General features: G+C 37.4%; 1 protein-coding gene across 1 annotated transcript in view; it reads right to left on the reverse strand.

The window, feature by feature from the left end:
• COL7A1 (collagen type VII alpha 1 chain) overlaps window positions 1–16941 on the reverse strand; it is a gene marked incomplete in the record, with an annotated part of 99157 nt that overhangs the window by 5259 nt on the left and 76957 nt on the right. Inside the window, 27 exon segments of the mRNA XM_072421206.1 lie at window positions 646–681; window positions 1128–1199; window positions 1534–1605; window positions 3089–3145; window positions 3231–3266; window positions 4189–4224; window positions 4316–4360; window positions 4533–4703; window positions 5095–5130; window positions 5222–5293; window positions 5373–5498; window positions 5683–5742; window positions 5831–5866; window positions 5942–5986; window positions 6353–6397; window positions 7665–7706; window positions 8466–8501; window positions 8780–8848; window positions 9481–9561; window positions 9678–9713; window positions 9806–9868; window positions 10517–10549; window positions 11224–11250; window positions 11356–11391; window positions 14760–14795; window positions 16259–16303; window positions 16921–16941. Of these exon segments, the coding sequence (XP_072277307.1) occupies window positions 646–681; window positions 1128–1199; window positions 1534–1605; window positions 3089–3145; window positions 3231–3266; window positions 4189–4224; window positions 4316–4360; window positions 4533–4703; window positions 5095–5130; window positions 5222–5293; window positions 5373–5498; window positions 5683–5742; window positions 5831–5866; window positions 5942–5986; window positions 6353–6397; window positions 7665–7706; window positions 8466–8501; window positions 8780–8848; window positions 9481–9561; window positions 9678–9713; window positions 9806–9868; window positions 10517–10549; window positions 11224–11250; window positions 11356–11391; window positions 14760–14795; window positions 16259–16303; window positions 16921–16941 (1470 nt within the window).

Genomic DNA, 16941 nt, shown 5'->3' on the forward strand with positions numbered 1-16941 from the left:
GAGTGTTCCAGGTATTGCAAAGGCTACCCCTTACCGCTACATACATAAGGACCTATTTATCAAAACTCTTCAAGACTGCGGAATGTAGACTATTATGGGAGAACGGGCAAACCTGGAATGAATTTCCTTAAAATCATTTAGTTGGCAAATGTTTTAAATCTTGGATCAAATTAATTTCAGCTTTGCAGGAAAACCCAAGTTCATCCATGATAGTCTATTTTCTCTAGTCTTCAGTCCCATGGTGTAGGAATTATTGATCCAAGAGTTGCCCTTAAGATTTTGGTGACTTTGTGACAAAGAATAAAAAATGTGGTAGCCGTTTTTCAAATCAGAAGATGTGGAAATTTTCTTGTAGCAATTGAAGTGACGAGATGAAGGGAAGACCTAATGTACAGAGTCCAAACCCACTTAAATATTAAGCCATTGGAGCCACTACCCTAAAATGTAGGAACAGCAGAAAGACAGAAAGGTTCTAAGAAATAGAAATTGTTTAGCATGTACTGTACATGCATATGAAATAATGATTTTATGTGGAGATTGAAGTTAGACTTGTTCTTGTATCAAACAAGGATTGATAAAAACACAATGGTAAGTATGCATAAGACAAACTAGTCAGTATCATGTATAGCAGAAATGGTCACTTACCGCCTCTCCTGGTTCACCCGGCTCTCCTTGCTCACCCTAGAGTAATAGACACACAAAATAATTAATTGGATGTAACTTAGAAAAAAGATTTCATAAAATAAAATAAATACAATCAAATTTTCTCTAGAACACGTCCCCCCATGTTATGGATATGTGAAGAGGGGACGGTGTTCTGCTCAGGAGCAATGAGCAGGGATGGTGATACTGCTTGGGATTTTAGTGCAGCAGAGGCAGCTTTGTCAATGTACTATGTGAAGTTGAGAGATACCTACATTCACTATAGGTCAGTACACATTGCTTGTTGCATTAGCAAGACCATGGGAAAATGTGCATGTATTGCGGAGATGTACTTATAAGGTGAAGTGGTGGCCATTGATCAACGTCACTAGTCACTGGTCTTTCTGAAGTTCATAGACACTCAGAATCTATTCAGAACTTTGCAAACCTTTTGATGTAGAACAAGATTTAGAAATCCTTTTTACCTTTTGTCCACCTGGTCCTCGGGCACCCACAAAGCCAGTAGCCCCCTTGTCTCCAGCTTCTCCTTTAACTCCCTGCAAAAGTAGATTACAATGATAAATACGTACATTTTGATTAAAATATTCCCATATGTGAACAATTATTGAAACCAAAATTATCCCCATATCAATTTAAGTATCTGTAAGTATCTCTTTATAAAGAAATACTGCAGAGTAGAGAAACCACCAGAGGAAGAGTATTTATCAACACAATATTTTAGACTGGGTAAGAGTTCATATACACTACACAGACATGTATATCACACTATTTATATGTTTAGAAATCCTTCATTGGTAATATAAATTTCTCATTCAGACTTCCATCTCAGAAAACATGCCTCTATTATGAAGCCCTAAAACAATCATTCACCTTTTCACCGCCTGATCCTTGGTCTCCTTTTTCCCCCTTTTCTCCTTCAGAACCTTTTATTCCTCTGTCACCCTGATAACGAAATTTAAATGTCAGTATACATAGAAGATAATCAAACATTAAGCATGCTAACTACAAACTCATAGGTAACCAGGGAGAACGGAAATTATCACCTAGTCCCTCAGTTTTCAACATGCATACTTATTTGGAATCATCAACTGAAGCAAAGATAGGCCAATTTAAAGAAAACGTAATCTCATGAACTATTATGAGTTTTCCTTTCATTTTTAAATGTCTGTTTTTGTCAGATCAGGGGTTGATAAGGAAGTTTTACTGCTTTTGTGTTTTAGCTGTTACAACCCAGCACATACAGATAACTGATATTATTATTATTGTTTAAGTTAGAAAGAATTCTGATGATCACATGGTTAGGTTATCAAGAATGATCTACCTTCTATTTGTATCTGAAGTCTTTCCAACGGCATGCTCATAATATTCAACTGTATTCATCCACATTGCATTCTAATGCTGATCATCATCTTTCCCTTTCCAGACATAACTGTCTTTTTTGGTTGATTCTTCTTATAATATGTCCACAATAAGACTTCTTCAGTGTAGCTATCTGAGCTTCTAGTGAAGGGTTGGACCTAATTTATTGAAGGACACATTTATTTGTTTTCCTTGCTGTCTATATTCTTCACCAATGGAATTGATGCATTTCCTAACTTGGTAATTCATTGTCCAGTATTCACATCCATAGGACCTGATTTATCAAAGCGCTCCAAGACTGGAGAAGATACACTTTCATCAGTGACCCTGGAAACCTGGACAAAATTGATTCCAGGTTTGCTGGTTCACTGATGAAAGTGTATCTTCTCCAGTCTTGGAGCGCTTTAAGAAATCAGAGCCATAGAAAGTACAGGTACTCCCGAGTTAAGGACATCCGTCATATGAACAAGTCCTAGATACGAATGAGAGTTCCCTGCTCGCTCGTGTGCAGGGCGGAGGCTTGATGTGGGGGTGGGGTCACATGGCCTGCAGAAAAAATCTTTTACTAAACACAGCTGAGGTTGTGGGTGATCTTAGGGGAGCTCTTCTTCAATCTCTTTTAACTCTATAATGACCAAGACAATCTCTGCAGTTGTTTCTTTTTGCATATCAAAGCACAGCTTGCTCCAAAAGTCAATGAATGTCTAGGCACTTTACTTGTGATCAACTCACAGTAAGGATTTTATTCAGTAACTGACACCACACTGCCTGATAATATGCGTAGATGAACATCTGTCCTAATTGCATTTATTAAAATATTATACCTGTTCCGACATACATACAAATTGAACTTTAGTCCCTATCTTGTATGTAACCCGGGAACTTCCTGTAATAGAAAATACCTTGGCTAAGGCAATTCTAATTTTATAGCTATAGACACATCAGCAATTACTCTCTTGACTACTGGATCTGTTAATAATTGTTTAAGGAGACTGTCTACCATTTCTTTGTCTTCACCATCAGCTTTACCAAAAATTATTTCTAATCATTCTATTGATCAACTTACCAATTCTCCCTTATTTCCTTTAGGACCAGAAGGACCTTCAATAGTCAGAGTGTCACCCTAGAAAGGTTCAAAGAGGTTATTAGAAATGTGCTACAAATAAAAAAACATCCGATGACTGGAAAAATGAAGGTAACATTATTACCTTGTCTCCTTTAATTCCCACGGGACCAAGATCACCCTGGAAAAAACAGCACACAGGATTTAATCAAAAAGTTCCACTAAATGAGCTTAAGCTGCACATTGCAAAATGTATTTCACTATTCTGAACCTTCTAAGCTGCTGGACAAGCTTTGCTGCTCAAATGACAGCCTCTCGTCATGTCAACAGCAGAACAGAACTGTAACCCCAACAAAGGGCAGACAAGCAAAGGACAGACACTTGTATGATTTTTTTAGATGTCTGCACCCATGCCTTTGGAGCTGACACTCCTTGGAACCAGCCACTGGTGCAAGAATAGCAATTAAATTGCTAAGAAAGCAGAAAGAGATCAAGAGCATTTCAGACCCTGAGCATTCAGCCACAGGCTCAACCGAATCCTTTTCAAGTGTATGAAAGAGGCTGGGAACCAGTTTTTGAATGGGATTGCATGCAGCTGCGGCAACTTTTGGGGTGCAGTTGCTGTTTGGAAATTTGCACTGTAACTGTGTGCAAATCTGGTTATGCACAGGGTGGTTAGCTGCTCCTAGCTGCACAGCATCAGTTTTCTGTTTGCCCAGGAACAGCCAACCATGCAGTTTCCAATCATGGGTCTGAAAGGGCCCTAAGGCCCTGTGTGAATAGGGTTTGGGCATGGGTTAATGGCATCATTATTTTAAGACACTTATGAGATCATTCAGAATTTATTTAAAAGTACATTTAGTAGACCTGAATTTGATCATCCCCTTAAAAACCCACTTCTGTCTATTTTTGAATGGCAGTAAAATCAATGTTTTTACACTTGATAAGAAATATACTGTAGAGGACACAACTCTATGATTAATGGAAACTATTCATATATATATGTCCATTTTTTAAACTTGAAATAATGATTCAAAATATCTGCTCTCTGCAAATTTACTGTTCATGTTCTTTACCAAGCAGACTAAACTTGTAAGTCTTACCTTGTCTCCTCGTTCCCCTCTGTTACCAGGTGGACCCTTTAAAGACACAATAAAATTGCATTAGAGAAATAACTTAATAAGAAAGAACAGAAACCTAGAACAAAAGGGGCAATGCAAATGTACTTACAGGAGGTCCACGGTCACCTTCCAAACCTGGGCGTCCATCTTCCCCCTATAATGATAAAAGGAAAAAGGGCAAAATCAATGACTGGTGTAACCTGCAGTCATAGAGAAAACCTGCTAAATGCAAAGTTCGGCTTTAAATTAAAACCAGTACAATCAAACTAATTATGGGGTCTCTATAATATGTAAACTCAACCAATATGATAAAAAGAGATGCCTACTCTGGGTCCTGGATCGCCTCTCTCTCCTCTTGGTCCTACCAGGCCAATTCCTTGTTCACCCTGTTGCAAAAAAATACAGAAAAATACAAGTTGTATGAATATTCGTAAAATGTCCTGTAGGCTACACCCATGTAGTCTATATGGAGTATGGTGATTTGCCGATGAAGAGGGTCATGGATAATTTTGGAGATGGATAACTTTTGGATGCCCTTGCCATCTACAACAAGGGTACCCTAAAGGGCCACTGCGGTGTTCCCATTGGATAGTCAAATGGCAGGCAGATGGGGCTTTTTCTAGTCTAGGCCCTAGTGACAGGTTGTTAACAGGGCCTACAAAATGGGCAGAAAGGAGTTTCCAGACGGATAGAGATCAGGAACCTCATGATATCTTTGCATTGAGGAGCCCGGGCCATAATTCTGTGCCTAAACATTGACAACCACAATTACCCCTCTTAGACTAGTTAAGGTATTGAGTTGAGAAATAAAATATTGTCAGGGACTATATTGAGTTTTATTTAGGGTTTCAAAAGCATAGTTGCATGCATGTAGAAGAATAGTTTTACCTTATCCCCCTTTATTCCTGGAGGTCCTGGGGTGCCCTTGAATAAAATATTAATGTTAGTTACAGCTGAAGGGTCCAGTTAATAAACATTAAAATCTACAATTTGGCTGTAGATGACAAGTTCTTACTGGTTGACCGGTTGCGCCTGCTGGTCCGTGCACACCTGGATTTCCTTCTCTTCCAGGAAAGCCAATCAAACCCTAATGAGAAGACATAAATGAGACTGCAAAAAAATGCATATTTTCATTTATTGTACCAGCTACAATGTGTAATTCTTACTCTTTCCCCAGGTGCTCCAAGTGGCCCCATCTGTCCAGGTTCTCCTCTCTGACCTGGAGGACCAGGGTTTCCTGCTGTACCCTGCGTACCAGGAGGTCCAGGAGGTCCCGGAAGTCCAACATCACCCTAAAATGTGATCTCATTAGTCCAAAGCTCATAGAGACCATAACCATGCTATAGGTAATAAAGAAACACAAACTATAGTGCATGTAAAAGTTAGGCAAGTGTTGTCTTAACAGAAAATTGCCTTGCTCAGAAAGTTGGTGTAGAAAAATGGTATAAATAGATCATTCTAAAACTTATTACATACCTTCAACCCTTGTGGTCCCATTTGTCCTGCTGGGCCAGCCAACCCAATTCCAATTGCACCCTGAAAGTTAAGCAATTATCATCCTGTTTAAGAATGTGTAAAGCAGCAAATCCCACACCTGGCCCTATGGCAGAAATCTAGAACTTACTTTATCACCTTTTGGTCCAGGAGGTCCTCTGGCCCCCTGTAAATAAAGCATGAGTATTAAATTAAGGACTTGGTCCAGAACTTTGCACTATCGAAAATAAATTTGACTTACTTCTTCACCGGCTTCCCCGGAATCTCCTTTTTTTCCTGGGTCCCCCTAATGACAAAGGAGTAAAGGGTGCATGAGAGTCATTTGTACAGTAGAATTAACATGATCTTCAAAGGTTCATTAAGGAAATTAAAAAAAAAATCACACCACACCCTGCTTACTTAAGGAAATGACCTTATGATGCCCCTACTGCAACTTTGTGCACATGCACATTCACACACCGTGGCCAAGTGGGTTGGAAGCCAATACATTTTCTCTTAGATTAGCGTCACATACAGCAATAAATCCTTACATAGGTTCCATTTTCCAGAATAAAAGCTTTCCTATTCGTATTTTGTAACTAGAGTTGTATGTCAATATCCTTACATATCTTTCAAATTAGTCTTTCTCCCTAGAGTTGGGTTTACTGCTTACCTTCTCTCCTCTTGCACCAGGAAGGCCTCTGTCTCCCTTTTCACCCTATAATACAAGACAATATGCTTACATACAAGTAGTGGGGCAACATAGACAACAAAAATAATATATATGTAAAAAAAAAGTAATATAAAAATACAAAACTCATCAAAAGCATCTGCAAGCTCAAGAAGAAAAAGATGAGCGAGCGAGTTTTTTAAAAAATTCGATCTCACAACAAATTCGCCCGTTCTCGCTTACCAAAATTGTAAGCGAGAATAGCTGGTGTAAATTCACTTAACAAGATTAAATAGAGTTTCTCCATTGAGAGTTCATCTGCAGTTCCACTGCGATCCCCAGGCACTAAAGATTAATTAACCTCTAGTGCCGGGGATCGCAAACAGGAGGATTCCCGGGGGGTGCAAGAATGAATGTGCCAGGGATCATAATGATTTCCTCGATCCTACAATGGTTTCGCCAAATCGGTTGGCTGAAATTTAGTGGACCCATTGGATGTTCGAGGGTCTGATTTACTAAAGCTCTCCAAGGCTGGAGAGAATACACTTTCATCAGTGAAGCTTGGTAATCCAGAAAATCTGTAATGCATTTCTTCAAAGTCATTTGCTATTTGCTAGCCAATGTTTTGAATCCTGTTTCTGAAAGTGTATTCTCTCCAGCCTTGGAGAGCTTTAATAATTCAAGTCCATAGAGACATAGAGACATAGGAAGGGGGTGATTTACTGAAGGGGTTTAGGCTGTTCTTTTACCAAGGTGAATTATCACTGTGTAAGGGATAATGTGCTAAGCTTAGTGAATGCTTAGTGTTAGTTCACTTTGCTTTTGCTTTAAAAACAGGATTTCTTTGATGGTTGCTGATTGGATGGTTGGAGTCAGTATAAACTGTATTTATTATAATTAAACAGTAATTATATAGCGCCAGCATATTACGTTGTGCTGTACATTAAATAGGAGTTGCAAATGACAGACAGATACAAACAATGGAACAATCTAATAATTTATGAACAGACAATATTCAGTTAGTACATAAATGCCTTGTAGAGACTCCAATTCCTTTAAGAGAATTTTAGGAGTATTTTGAGAGTTTCTACAATCACTCCAAATTTCCCAGGTGTTAAAATGTTTCTTCTAGAGTTTATAGAGTTTATTGTTGCCATAGATTTAAGAGATTAGAGTTTTTGTCTATGGCATTACTTGTATGGCTACCCTATGGACATTAATATGTTCATAGGGTAGCCATACAAGTAATATGTGATTGTGACACCTTAAAAATGTCAAAGTAATGAAATGCTTTTAGCAAAAAACAATAACTTACCCGTTCCCCTGGCAATCTGTCAGCCTGGTCACCTGGAGCTCCCTGATAATATAATAATATTAATTTAATACATATGTATATATATTTATATATATATATTTATATTATATATATTATTTACATTTTATATAAATTATATATATTATTCAAGGATACAAAATGTCATTCACAACTTAAGCAGGACAGTAATTTATTGAAGGCAGAGTGATATGGAATTCAAAATTCTCAGATACATTCCTTAAAAGTTCACCCTGCTGAGCGCCCCCCTTTTGCTTCTAAGTGCTTCTGCTTATGTTAACTTATATATATAAGGTTGGAAGGCTGCAGACTGAATGCTGGGAAGGAAAGCAGAGAGGGCTGAGCTGCTGAGTAACTGCTGGGAAGGGGGACACGGTAAGGTGAGCTACTATGTCATTGTTAAATGGAGGAGTATGGGGAGCTGAGCTGCTTAGTTATTGCTCAATTGGGAATCAGGGAGATCTGAGCTGCTGAGATATTACTTAGGGAGGGAAACAGAGGAAGTAGAGCTTTTAATTGTTTCCAGGAGAGTGGAAAATGGAAATTGAACTGGATAGACTAGGATTTAAGTGTTTTTATGTAAATTGCTCCACAGCACCAAAAGCGACAAAGCACAGTAAGTCTTTTTTATATTACCTTCCTCCCTAAATACTGCATTTTAATCTGAGAGTAGAAATGTCAGTGGCTGAACACAATTAAAAGTTATCATAGAAGATATATACATACATATTTAGTGTGTTTATTCAGGTAATTACCCAAAAAACAGCTTTATGTGTTTTTTACCTTCTCTCCTTTAGGCCCAGGAGCTCCAACAACAAACTGAAATTGAAATACAGACAAAGTTATTTTTCAATGTAACTAAAGGCAATTAACAATCACCATTTCTTTGGGATGCTTATAAAATGTAAGATTTTTTAAGCTGATGAGTGGTCCACCTTTGTCTAGGTGTGCAGTTAATAAACAAGCGGCTGGCACAATGTTTGGAACACCTAGGCTGATAGTAAAGTCGGTGTTCATTATATTTTGCTATTGTATGATTTTTGTTCACCTACTTGGAAGAACATTTGGAAATATGTGTTAACCAGTTCATGGCTTACCTCTCCCGGGACTCCAGCTTCTCCTGTCTCACCTTTGGCTCCTACAAGACCAGGAGGACCAGGGATACCCTAGAAGGCAAAAACAGCAGAATTAGATAGGAAATATAGCTTTAATATAGAGTAAGTCCATGACATTGTAGATTTGGATTATTCCTGGGCTTTTAAGACATCAGTTTCTGTTCACCTAAAGCAGCAAAGCTGAGTTTCAAATAGAATAGATATTGCAAGATTGAACCTTCCTACTTCTTCTTTGCCAAAGTAGGGCAAACAGGTAATAGAATACTGAGTCAACTTTCAGTGGAGGAAAATGGTTAAATATAATGTAAATCTCACAAAAATTTTCTTCCATTCAATTTAGTTTAGTTGAATTTCAGTCCAACCCCAAAACACTCCAATTGGTGGTAAGTTGATTCATACGCTGAATTCTTATATACAGTATCTCAAAGACTCCAGTGGTTAGCTCTACCTATCATTTGTTATAATTATGCCCATTGGCTGTATCCATTGACAGACAATGTAGTTTCCTGAGTCCTAATGGATTATCTATAGCATCAAATGCACAAATATTAGGCAAATTTGGATGCAGAAGATTGACCCATCTGATTGAGCCTTGTCAGCCAACTCAAATCTAAGATAGATCCGACTTCTCTATTGTCAAACCGGATATAATACAATTTTAGAAACTTTGGAAGAAACCATACCATCTTTCCAGGAAGTCCAGGTTCGCCATCCTTTCCTGGTAACCCATCCCTTCCAGGCTGCCCATTCTTTCCTGATTCTCCCTGTAAAACAAACACACACAAGTTACTTTTTTTAGATATATTTAAAAGAAAGTTGATTCCTCACCATACAAACATAGTAATGGCAGATCTTTAAAGGAAATTGCCCTGTAACGTACCACTAGTCCAGCAACTCCTGGAGGACCTTGTGGGCCCTGGAAATAAAATTTAATTATTAATTTTAAATCTGAACTTTGCCAATAAATACAACTGAAATAAATGTTTATTGGTGCGTATTTATTCTCACCGGTGGTCCAAGAGGACCAGGAGGTCCCGGAGGTCCAGCAACCCCTTGTGGGCCTGGCAATCCCTGTAAAACAAAACTGTATTAACACACATGGGCAAGAGGTAAGATTTAAAAGATTTATTTTTCTGTAATGCTTACTAACTGGTAAATCTAGGATATATATTTTAATAAAAGTTTATTAAAAATTGATACAGCTAGACAAATTACACAATGCTAAGAAGTCATTTTCTAATGCAACGTAAATGCAAATTTGTTATTCTTATTCTTCTTATTAATTATCTATAGCTAAATGTCCATCAAGTACAATCTCCAGGGGTAGACATAGGGAGGTGCAAAGTGTGCAGCTGCACAAAGGCCCAAGATCCTCCGAAGCCAACAGGAACCCCCAATGGTCCCCAAGTCACATCAGTTGGGGTATCAAGTTAATTCTGGGGCCATGATACCTTTCTTTGCAGAAGAAAGTGAACCGGTTTGAACCGGTTTGCAGAAGAAAGTGGCAATCAGATAACCAACATAAGGGGCATTTTCCCTATTGACCCTAGATGAACTGCTTTGAGCATGGGTTCCCTTGATGCCTGACATTTATTTCCAAGGTTCCTCTGCAGTAAAAAAGTCTGGTGTAGATAAATAAATTATTGGCATAAATAAAAACTCCATTTGTTTATAGCCATTGTATACAACAGAAACAATAATGATGTCTGTACAACTCACCCGCACACTGGGACCAGGCTCTCCTGCACTGCCCTGTAAACACAATGCATTAATTCATTCATAAAAAGAAGTGAATATAGGTATTTCATTGTAGAATATCAAAGCCTTAAAAAATGAATATTTTATTACTTATATAATAATTTTAAATAAATTGATTTTTAGGAAATTGAACTGTCACTGGCTTTTAAAGTTGTTACATCACTTTTTTAAATGATAGTTTAGTTTTTTTCTATATTTAAGAAAAACAAATCTTAATAAAGAATCCTACAAAAAAGTAAGACAGTAATTCCAAAGCAGTCATAGTTTAGGTTTTAATTGTGTATTACTGTTGTGTATGTTTTAGCCCTGAAGAAGAGAATCTACTGAACCCCCGAAACGCGTTAGTTTCTGGATAAATTACTATAAATTGTATTTTAATTTTGTACAATGGGAGAGGAGCTACTGTCCTTAACCTTACCATCATTTTCTTCCAAGGACTATTCCCAAAAGTCATAGAAAAATAGAGCTGCCAATCAATTCTGATTGACTAATGACTTGTTTACTCTTTGCCACTAGAACATTATCTAATAATCTAATCCTAAACATACACTATCCCATACAGCGACCCTTCTGGAAATTGCTTTATATGTATAGTTAACCCTTTCTAACATTTATTATATTAACTGATAATTTGTTTTTTTATTTTATCTGTCCATGCCTTTACTTACTTTTGGTCCAACAGGTCCTGCAGGACCCTGTAAAAAACAAAGCAAGATTACAAAATATTCATGATTACCTTTTAAATTCATATCAAATATTTACATATATATATATAGAGTGAAAATATAGAAAATACTAACCGGAGATCCTTGCTGACCTGGCTCCCCTGGGGTACCCTGAAAACACAGGACACACAATTAGGATACAGTATAATCATTGTAATCACAAATCTGTGATAGGTATTTGTTAAGCAGAGAACATAGCCACCCAGACATATCAAGGAATATGCAGAAGAGGATTCCCTTACTGCAGTATATATGTCAAATTTACAGTTTTAACAAATTTTAAGTTCAAAGGAAGGACTTGCTCTGTCTGTACTGTCCCATGGCAGCCAGTCGCACATTTACTCCTTAGTTTCAATCTAACAGGTTGCTTTAAGACAATCCCGTCTTAGTCAATGCTTCCCTGGGAGGCTGATACAGTACAAGATTGCAAAAAATGAAATACATAGTTTAAAAAACTGTTCAGAATTCATTCAATGTAATACCTAATGCATTTCATGCCAAAGTTTGCCAGATCATAGTGATGATTATTCTCACTTTTGTATGAAATGTGTTCTTGCTACCTGTTTCCTATTTTCTCTATGATATGTTAATAAGGAAGCTTTCTTGCAAAAATGTTGGATTGTGCCATTGCCTTTGCATTCATAAATTTATCATTTGGAAATCATGAATTGGTCTGACTGCAGCATTTGTGTTTTTTACTATGGGTTACTACACTTTGCACTTGTCTCCCTGCACTACTTGAAGTATATCGAAAAGTATATCTTTTAAAGTATACTTACTGGATATATTTGTACTATTTAAAGATGCTTCAGTTTTTATGATACATTAGCAGTAAAGTGACGAGCTGGCCAAATGTTACTTTGTTTAGTTAATTAAGTAGCTGTTCACTTACAATCTTTTGTTCTAGATAAAGGTCACGTATATGCCAAAAAAGCCCTCTTTCTCTGTCTTTCTACTCTATTGATTACACTATTTTAGGGCTGGCATAACAAATATTTAATTTGTGTATAAAAAGAGTGGATCCTAACTTCCTAACCCAACATTTACCACTATTTCCAAAGTATATCCAAAGCCAAAACATTTGGATAGGGTTGGGAAGGGTTAAAACCCCCTTTTTAAATCTATTTTTGGTTTTTGTTTTGTTTTGTGAAAAACTTCTTTTTTATCTTATCTTGGAGTTCTTATTTCCCTCTCTGTCCTCTAGACTTAACAGGCATTAATACATTAAACCCATCTCTAACACTTGGCATGGTAACAAGTGTTTGTATGGAAAGATTTTATCTCTTATAAACAGTTGGGCTCATCTTGGGAGAGAATCAGAAATATGTACAGAGGTCGCCCAATGTCATTCATGGATCTGTCCTGAAGGATGCATGTGCAACCAATAATGAGCAACCACAAAAAAAGTGAAGGGAGGTGAGCACAGCGAGGTGCCACTTTCTCGCTTTTTACACCCACTCCCCTCTCCATAGAACAGAACAATGCTGTCAATCCTTTGTCACTGGAAACCATGAAAAATTGTTTCCAGTGACAATAATTGAACGTATGTATGCAGCCTAAGAGGGACAAAAGGTTTTAATTATTCACCAATTGAAATCTAAATTGCCTTTAGTTATACTTTATTCCACTTTTGCTTACAATACAATTTGATACGATACAGCCATATATATATTTTTTTCACAGTGGCACATTGTAACAATTATACATCAACTGTGATTCTTTGTACAGTGATCATAAAACCAAGATAAATGTAAATGGATTCCTGTATTTTTAAGGTGCAATTCATTTTAGTCCTAGTCCAGAGGCTCCAGCACATATCCCTAGTTATATATATATATATATATATATATATATATATATAAATCAGCCGTATATTTACGTGCAATTTTCCAGGGCTGGTAATGCACTTATGCCCTGACAAAATACATACCACATGCACCGCAGACGGTCAGTAAAGGGTTAGTATCAAAATGCATGTTTCTAATTATGTAAACTTGCCATGACAGATTTATACAGGCAACATAACAGCCACACAGCGAGCATTTTTCTACTGCCGTTATGTTGTTTTCATGGCAGGTTTCCTTACAGAGGTTTTTCCAGGTCCATTAAAAGTTTGACCTGTAGGTAGTACAGTATATGTGATGTTGTAGAATTAAACTGTTTACTGCTGTAGAACAGGTTGAATAAAAGAGCCAATGATAGGAGATCAGTCTGATAAAAATCATAAATGATAAATGACATTATGGTGTATTTTCTTGGAGTGGAACATTTTATGTATTGCTTTCATTGTGTAGGCAAGCTTGATTGTGCATATAATGGGTCATCTTTATGGAGACATCATGGACCCCTATGATTCATCATTAGACCCCTAATGTCTCCCTTACACTCTTTGCATTACAGAATGAATACAGAAAATTTTAAATATGTTTTTTAACTTGGCAGGATTTGCTGTCATCAAACATATAATATATATATATGGAAATTACTCTGGTTACATGTGTGCTATAACTATACATGTGGATATTGTATAATATTAATGTGTATAATATAATAATAATGGGAATATATTATGACAATTATTTACAGAACCTGGAAAAATCCTCTTTGTTTTTCTGATATCCTTCTACAATAGCTTAAAATGAATTGCACCTTATGAGACTCCAACTTTGCCATACAGTGATCTGCCACATGCAATTTCCAGAACAAGACATTTAGCTTAACTTGAAAAATGTTTATATTTAGGAGAACCTGATCTGGTTCAAAGTGTTAATAAGGAAACAGCAGTGCAGAATTGCACATCCTGATAATAAAATGTGCTAAACTTTAAACTGAGGCTCATTTGGAGCCTCTTTGGTTTCTAGTCCTAGGCTGTACATGTGGCCTGAATATCTGTCAAGTTTTACATTAGGCCCTGTCCTCTCCCCATTTGTCTGTCAAAAGCCAGGCGTTTATAGGACACAAGAGCTCTGGCATTTCAACGGTTTGATTACATGGGTGTCATTTAGATTTTGGGGGGTCTATTCTCAATTTGGGCAAAAGTCAAGACCCCATGCATGGTCTGGGCCTAGCATACTGGGGAGCCTTTCCTAAATATAGAGACTGATCTTCCTGGCACCTCAACTTGAACCTCCAGTTCATATTACTAGTTGCACACCTATGCTCTTTTATGAAGTACAAATAGAGTCTTCAGTAAGAAGTCCTTCCGCAGGGATTGGATAGTGATATCTGTGTCCTAATTAATCTTTTTTAACCTGTATGCAATGCATACAATTTTTGGTTCTTCATGGGCAGGTATAGCAGATATTGTTTACAATTTCTAAGGAGCAATAAAAAGAAGAAAAGTTCTTAAAATTGGTAATTTTTATTTAGGAATAATCACAGATTCTGTAAAGCAAAGTTGGATCTTTCTGTAACAAATTTGTGTTTTTGAAGTTCTCACAATGTCAAACAAACATGCCACATGCAAACTGAGCACCTACCGGTCGTCCAAGAACTCCTGGGAAGCCTGGCATGCCCTGCGGATATATTTAATTTAAGCTGAATCATTAGTAGAAGGAAGGATGCGTTAACCACAGCCCGAGTCAATGTCTAAAAGTGGCCGTGCAATGGGACAGACCAAATGTACCAGCCAGGCAACACGCACAAAGCCAGCATGAGGGCTCCAACAACCGACTCAAATGAAAGGGGCCCAACTAAGGGCAAGAGGGTGAGGGTTTACTTACAGCTGGGCCAGGAAGCCCGCTTTTGCCCTTCTCGCCCTATAATGAATAGAATGGACACAGAACAGGAAGGAATCAAACAAGTCACAGATGATTTGTTCATTTTGTAACCTTGGAAATGTAACGCATAGTGCAGCATATAAAGTGCAGAACTTTAGGATAGGTAGAGTTTCACGAAGCGGACAGACTGCAGTGGTGGTCTTCAAGTTATGCACAAAATGATCTGCGGTATGTGAGGTGCATTAAGGTTATGTCTTGGGCAGAACTTTGTAAAGGGTGCAGCTGTTTGGAGTGTGTAACGTACAACACAAGATACAAAGTAAAATGGTTCAGGTTATGTCCTGTGCTGAATTGTGTGAAGGGTACAGTTGTTTGTGTGAGTGTGTAACGTACAACACAATGTACAAAGTGAAGAAGTTCATGTTATGTTCTGTGTAGAACTGTGTTAAGGGGGCAATTGTTTGTGACATACAACACAGTGTGCAGAGTGCAGCATTCCAGAGTATGTAAAATACAGCAAGATGTACAAGGTGCACAGTGTTCTACATCCTCCTGTATGGGAGACAATACAAAATAAAAATATGAAGTTAATGTGTCTTTGATTTCTCCACAAATGTTGCAACCACCGAAGCTGAAGAGTCGATCAGGAGTTCTATGGGCTGCCCAATAATTGGGAAACTGCAGGTGGAATCTGGTTAACACAACAGCAAGTAGGTCCTTCCAGACAGTGAACAGATCCTTAACACTAAGTGTGACCATTTATTAAAAAATTTAGATATGCAAAGTAGAAATTGTGTTAGGTAAAATATTTTAATAATTTGTTTGGACATAGAGAGTCTGATGCAGTAGCCTGTATGTGGTGGGGTACCTACAACATTCCTAATACAAGTTTTGGAGTCACCTCTTGGTGAAATATAAAGGAAGAGCCTACAAGCAGAAAACTTGGAGGAGGGAAGTATAATATCAATGTGTATTTTTAGCAAACATTCTAACCTGGGTTTTGTGGCAAGGGTAATGATTTATATTTCACTATTTAAAATGGGCACATGCATGGATTGGTTGTGGTAAAAGCCTTTCTGATCTTGGTCAATGTTACCTAAACGGGTCTTTAGAAATATATTCCTTTTCTATTAAAATGGATTTTAGAAAATATAAAAATGAAAGAAGAAAAAAAATTCAGATATTCATATGCTAGTGAATATGAGTGCTGGAAAACCAATTTAAGTGAATATTGAGTACATATTTGTGACATCACATACCGGCTTTCCTTCAGGCCCTGCCAACCCTCTCTCTCCGGGAACTCCCTAGAAAAAGAACGCCATAAATTTAGTGCAATACACATAAAACATATTTGTAAGCACATGTAAAAGTTTTCAATTAATTTTAATTAAAGTTTACTTTGGAAATGTATAAAGATATCAGCTTCTAGTTATTAGGGGTCTTAGGCTTCATTTACTTTCTGGTCTACAAATGGAGATGACCACATTCTGCACAACTAACCCAAGTGCTCTCCTTCCTATAAGCCACCAAACAACGGCTCCTTCCAGTCTGTTTGTTTCCAGAGCCAACATTCCCCCTGAAAGCTTGACTAGAACTACAAATTTCAGCTGGTGTATAATTGAGGTTGAATAATTTGGGAGAGGTAGAGAAACAATCTATTTAAATTTGCATTTCAATTATACCTATGCTTTGCACATGCAGGTCAAAACAACAAACTTCAATTTACTCCATTATGCTCCTGGAAAAAAGGGGAGCATTGTGTCCCCCCAGCCAGAACTTAAATAACTGAATACTCCCTACTCACTTATATGGGGCTGTTCAACAAGCACGAGTGCTGTCATACGATGAAGGGAAGTTCTCACCCTACCTGAAGGTTTTCAAACTGTAGGTATCAATAAAAATCAGATTGTAAAACTCTTACCGGCAATCCATCTCTGCCCTT

Source organism: Pyxicephalus adspersus, chromosome 8, assembly GCF_032062135.1.
Source record: "Pyxicephalus adspersus chromosome 8, UCB_Pads_2.0, whole genome shotgun sequence".
In the NCBI taxonomy this organism is placed as follows: domain Eukaryota; kingdom Metazoa; phylum Chordata; class Amphibia; order Anura; family Pyxicephalidae; genus Pyxicephalus; species Pyxicephalus adspersus.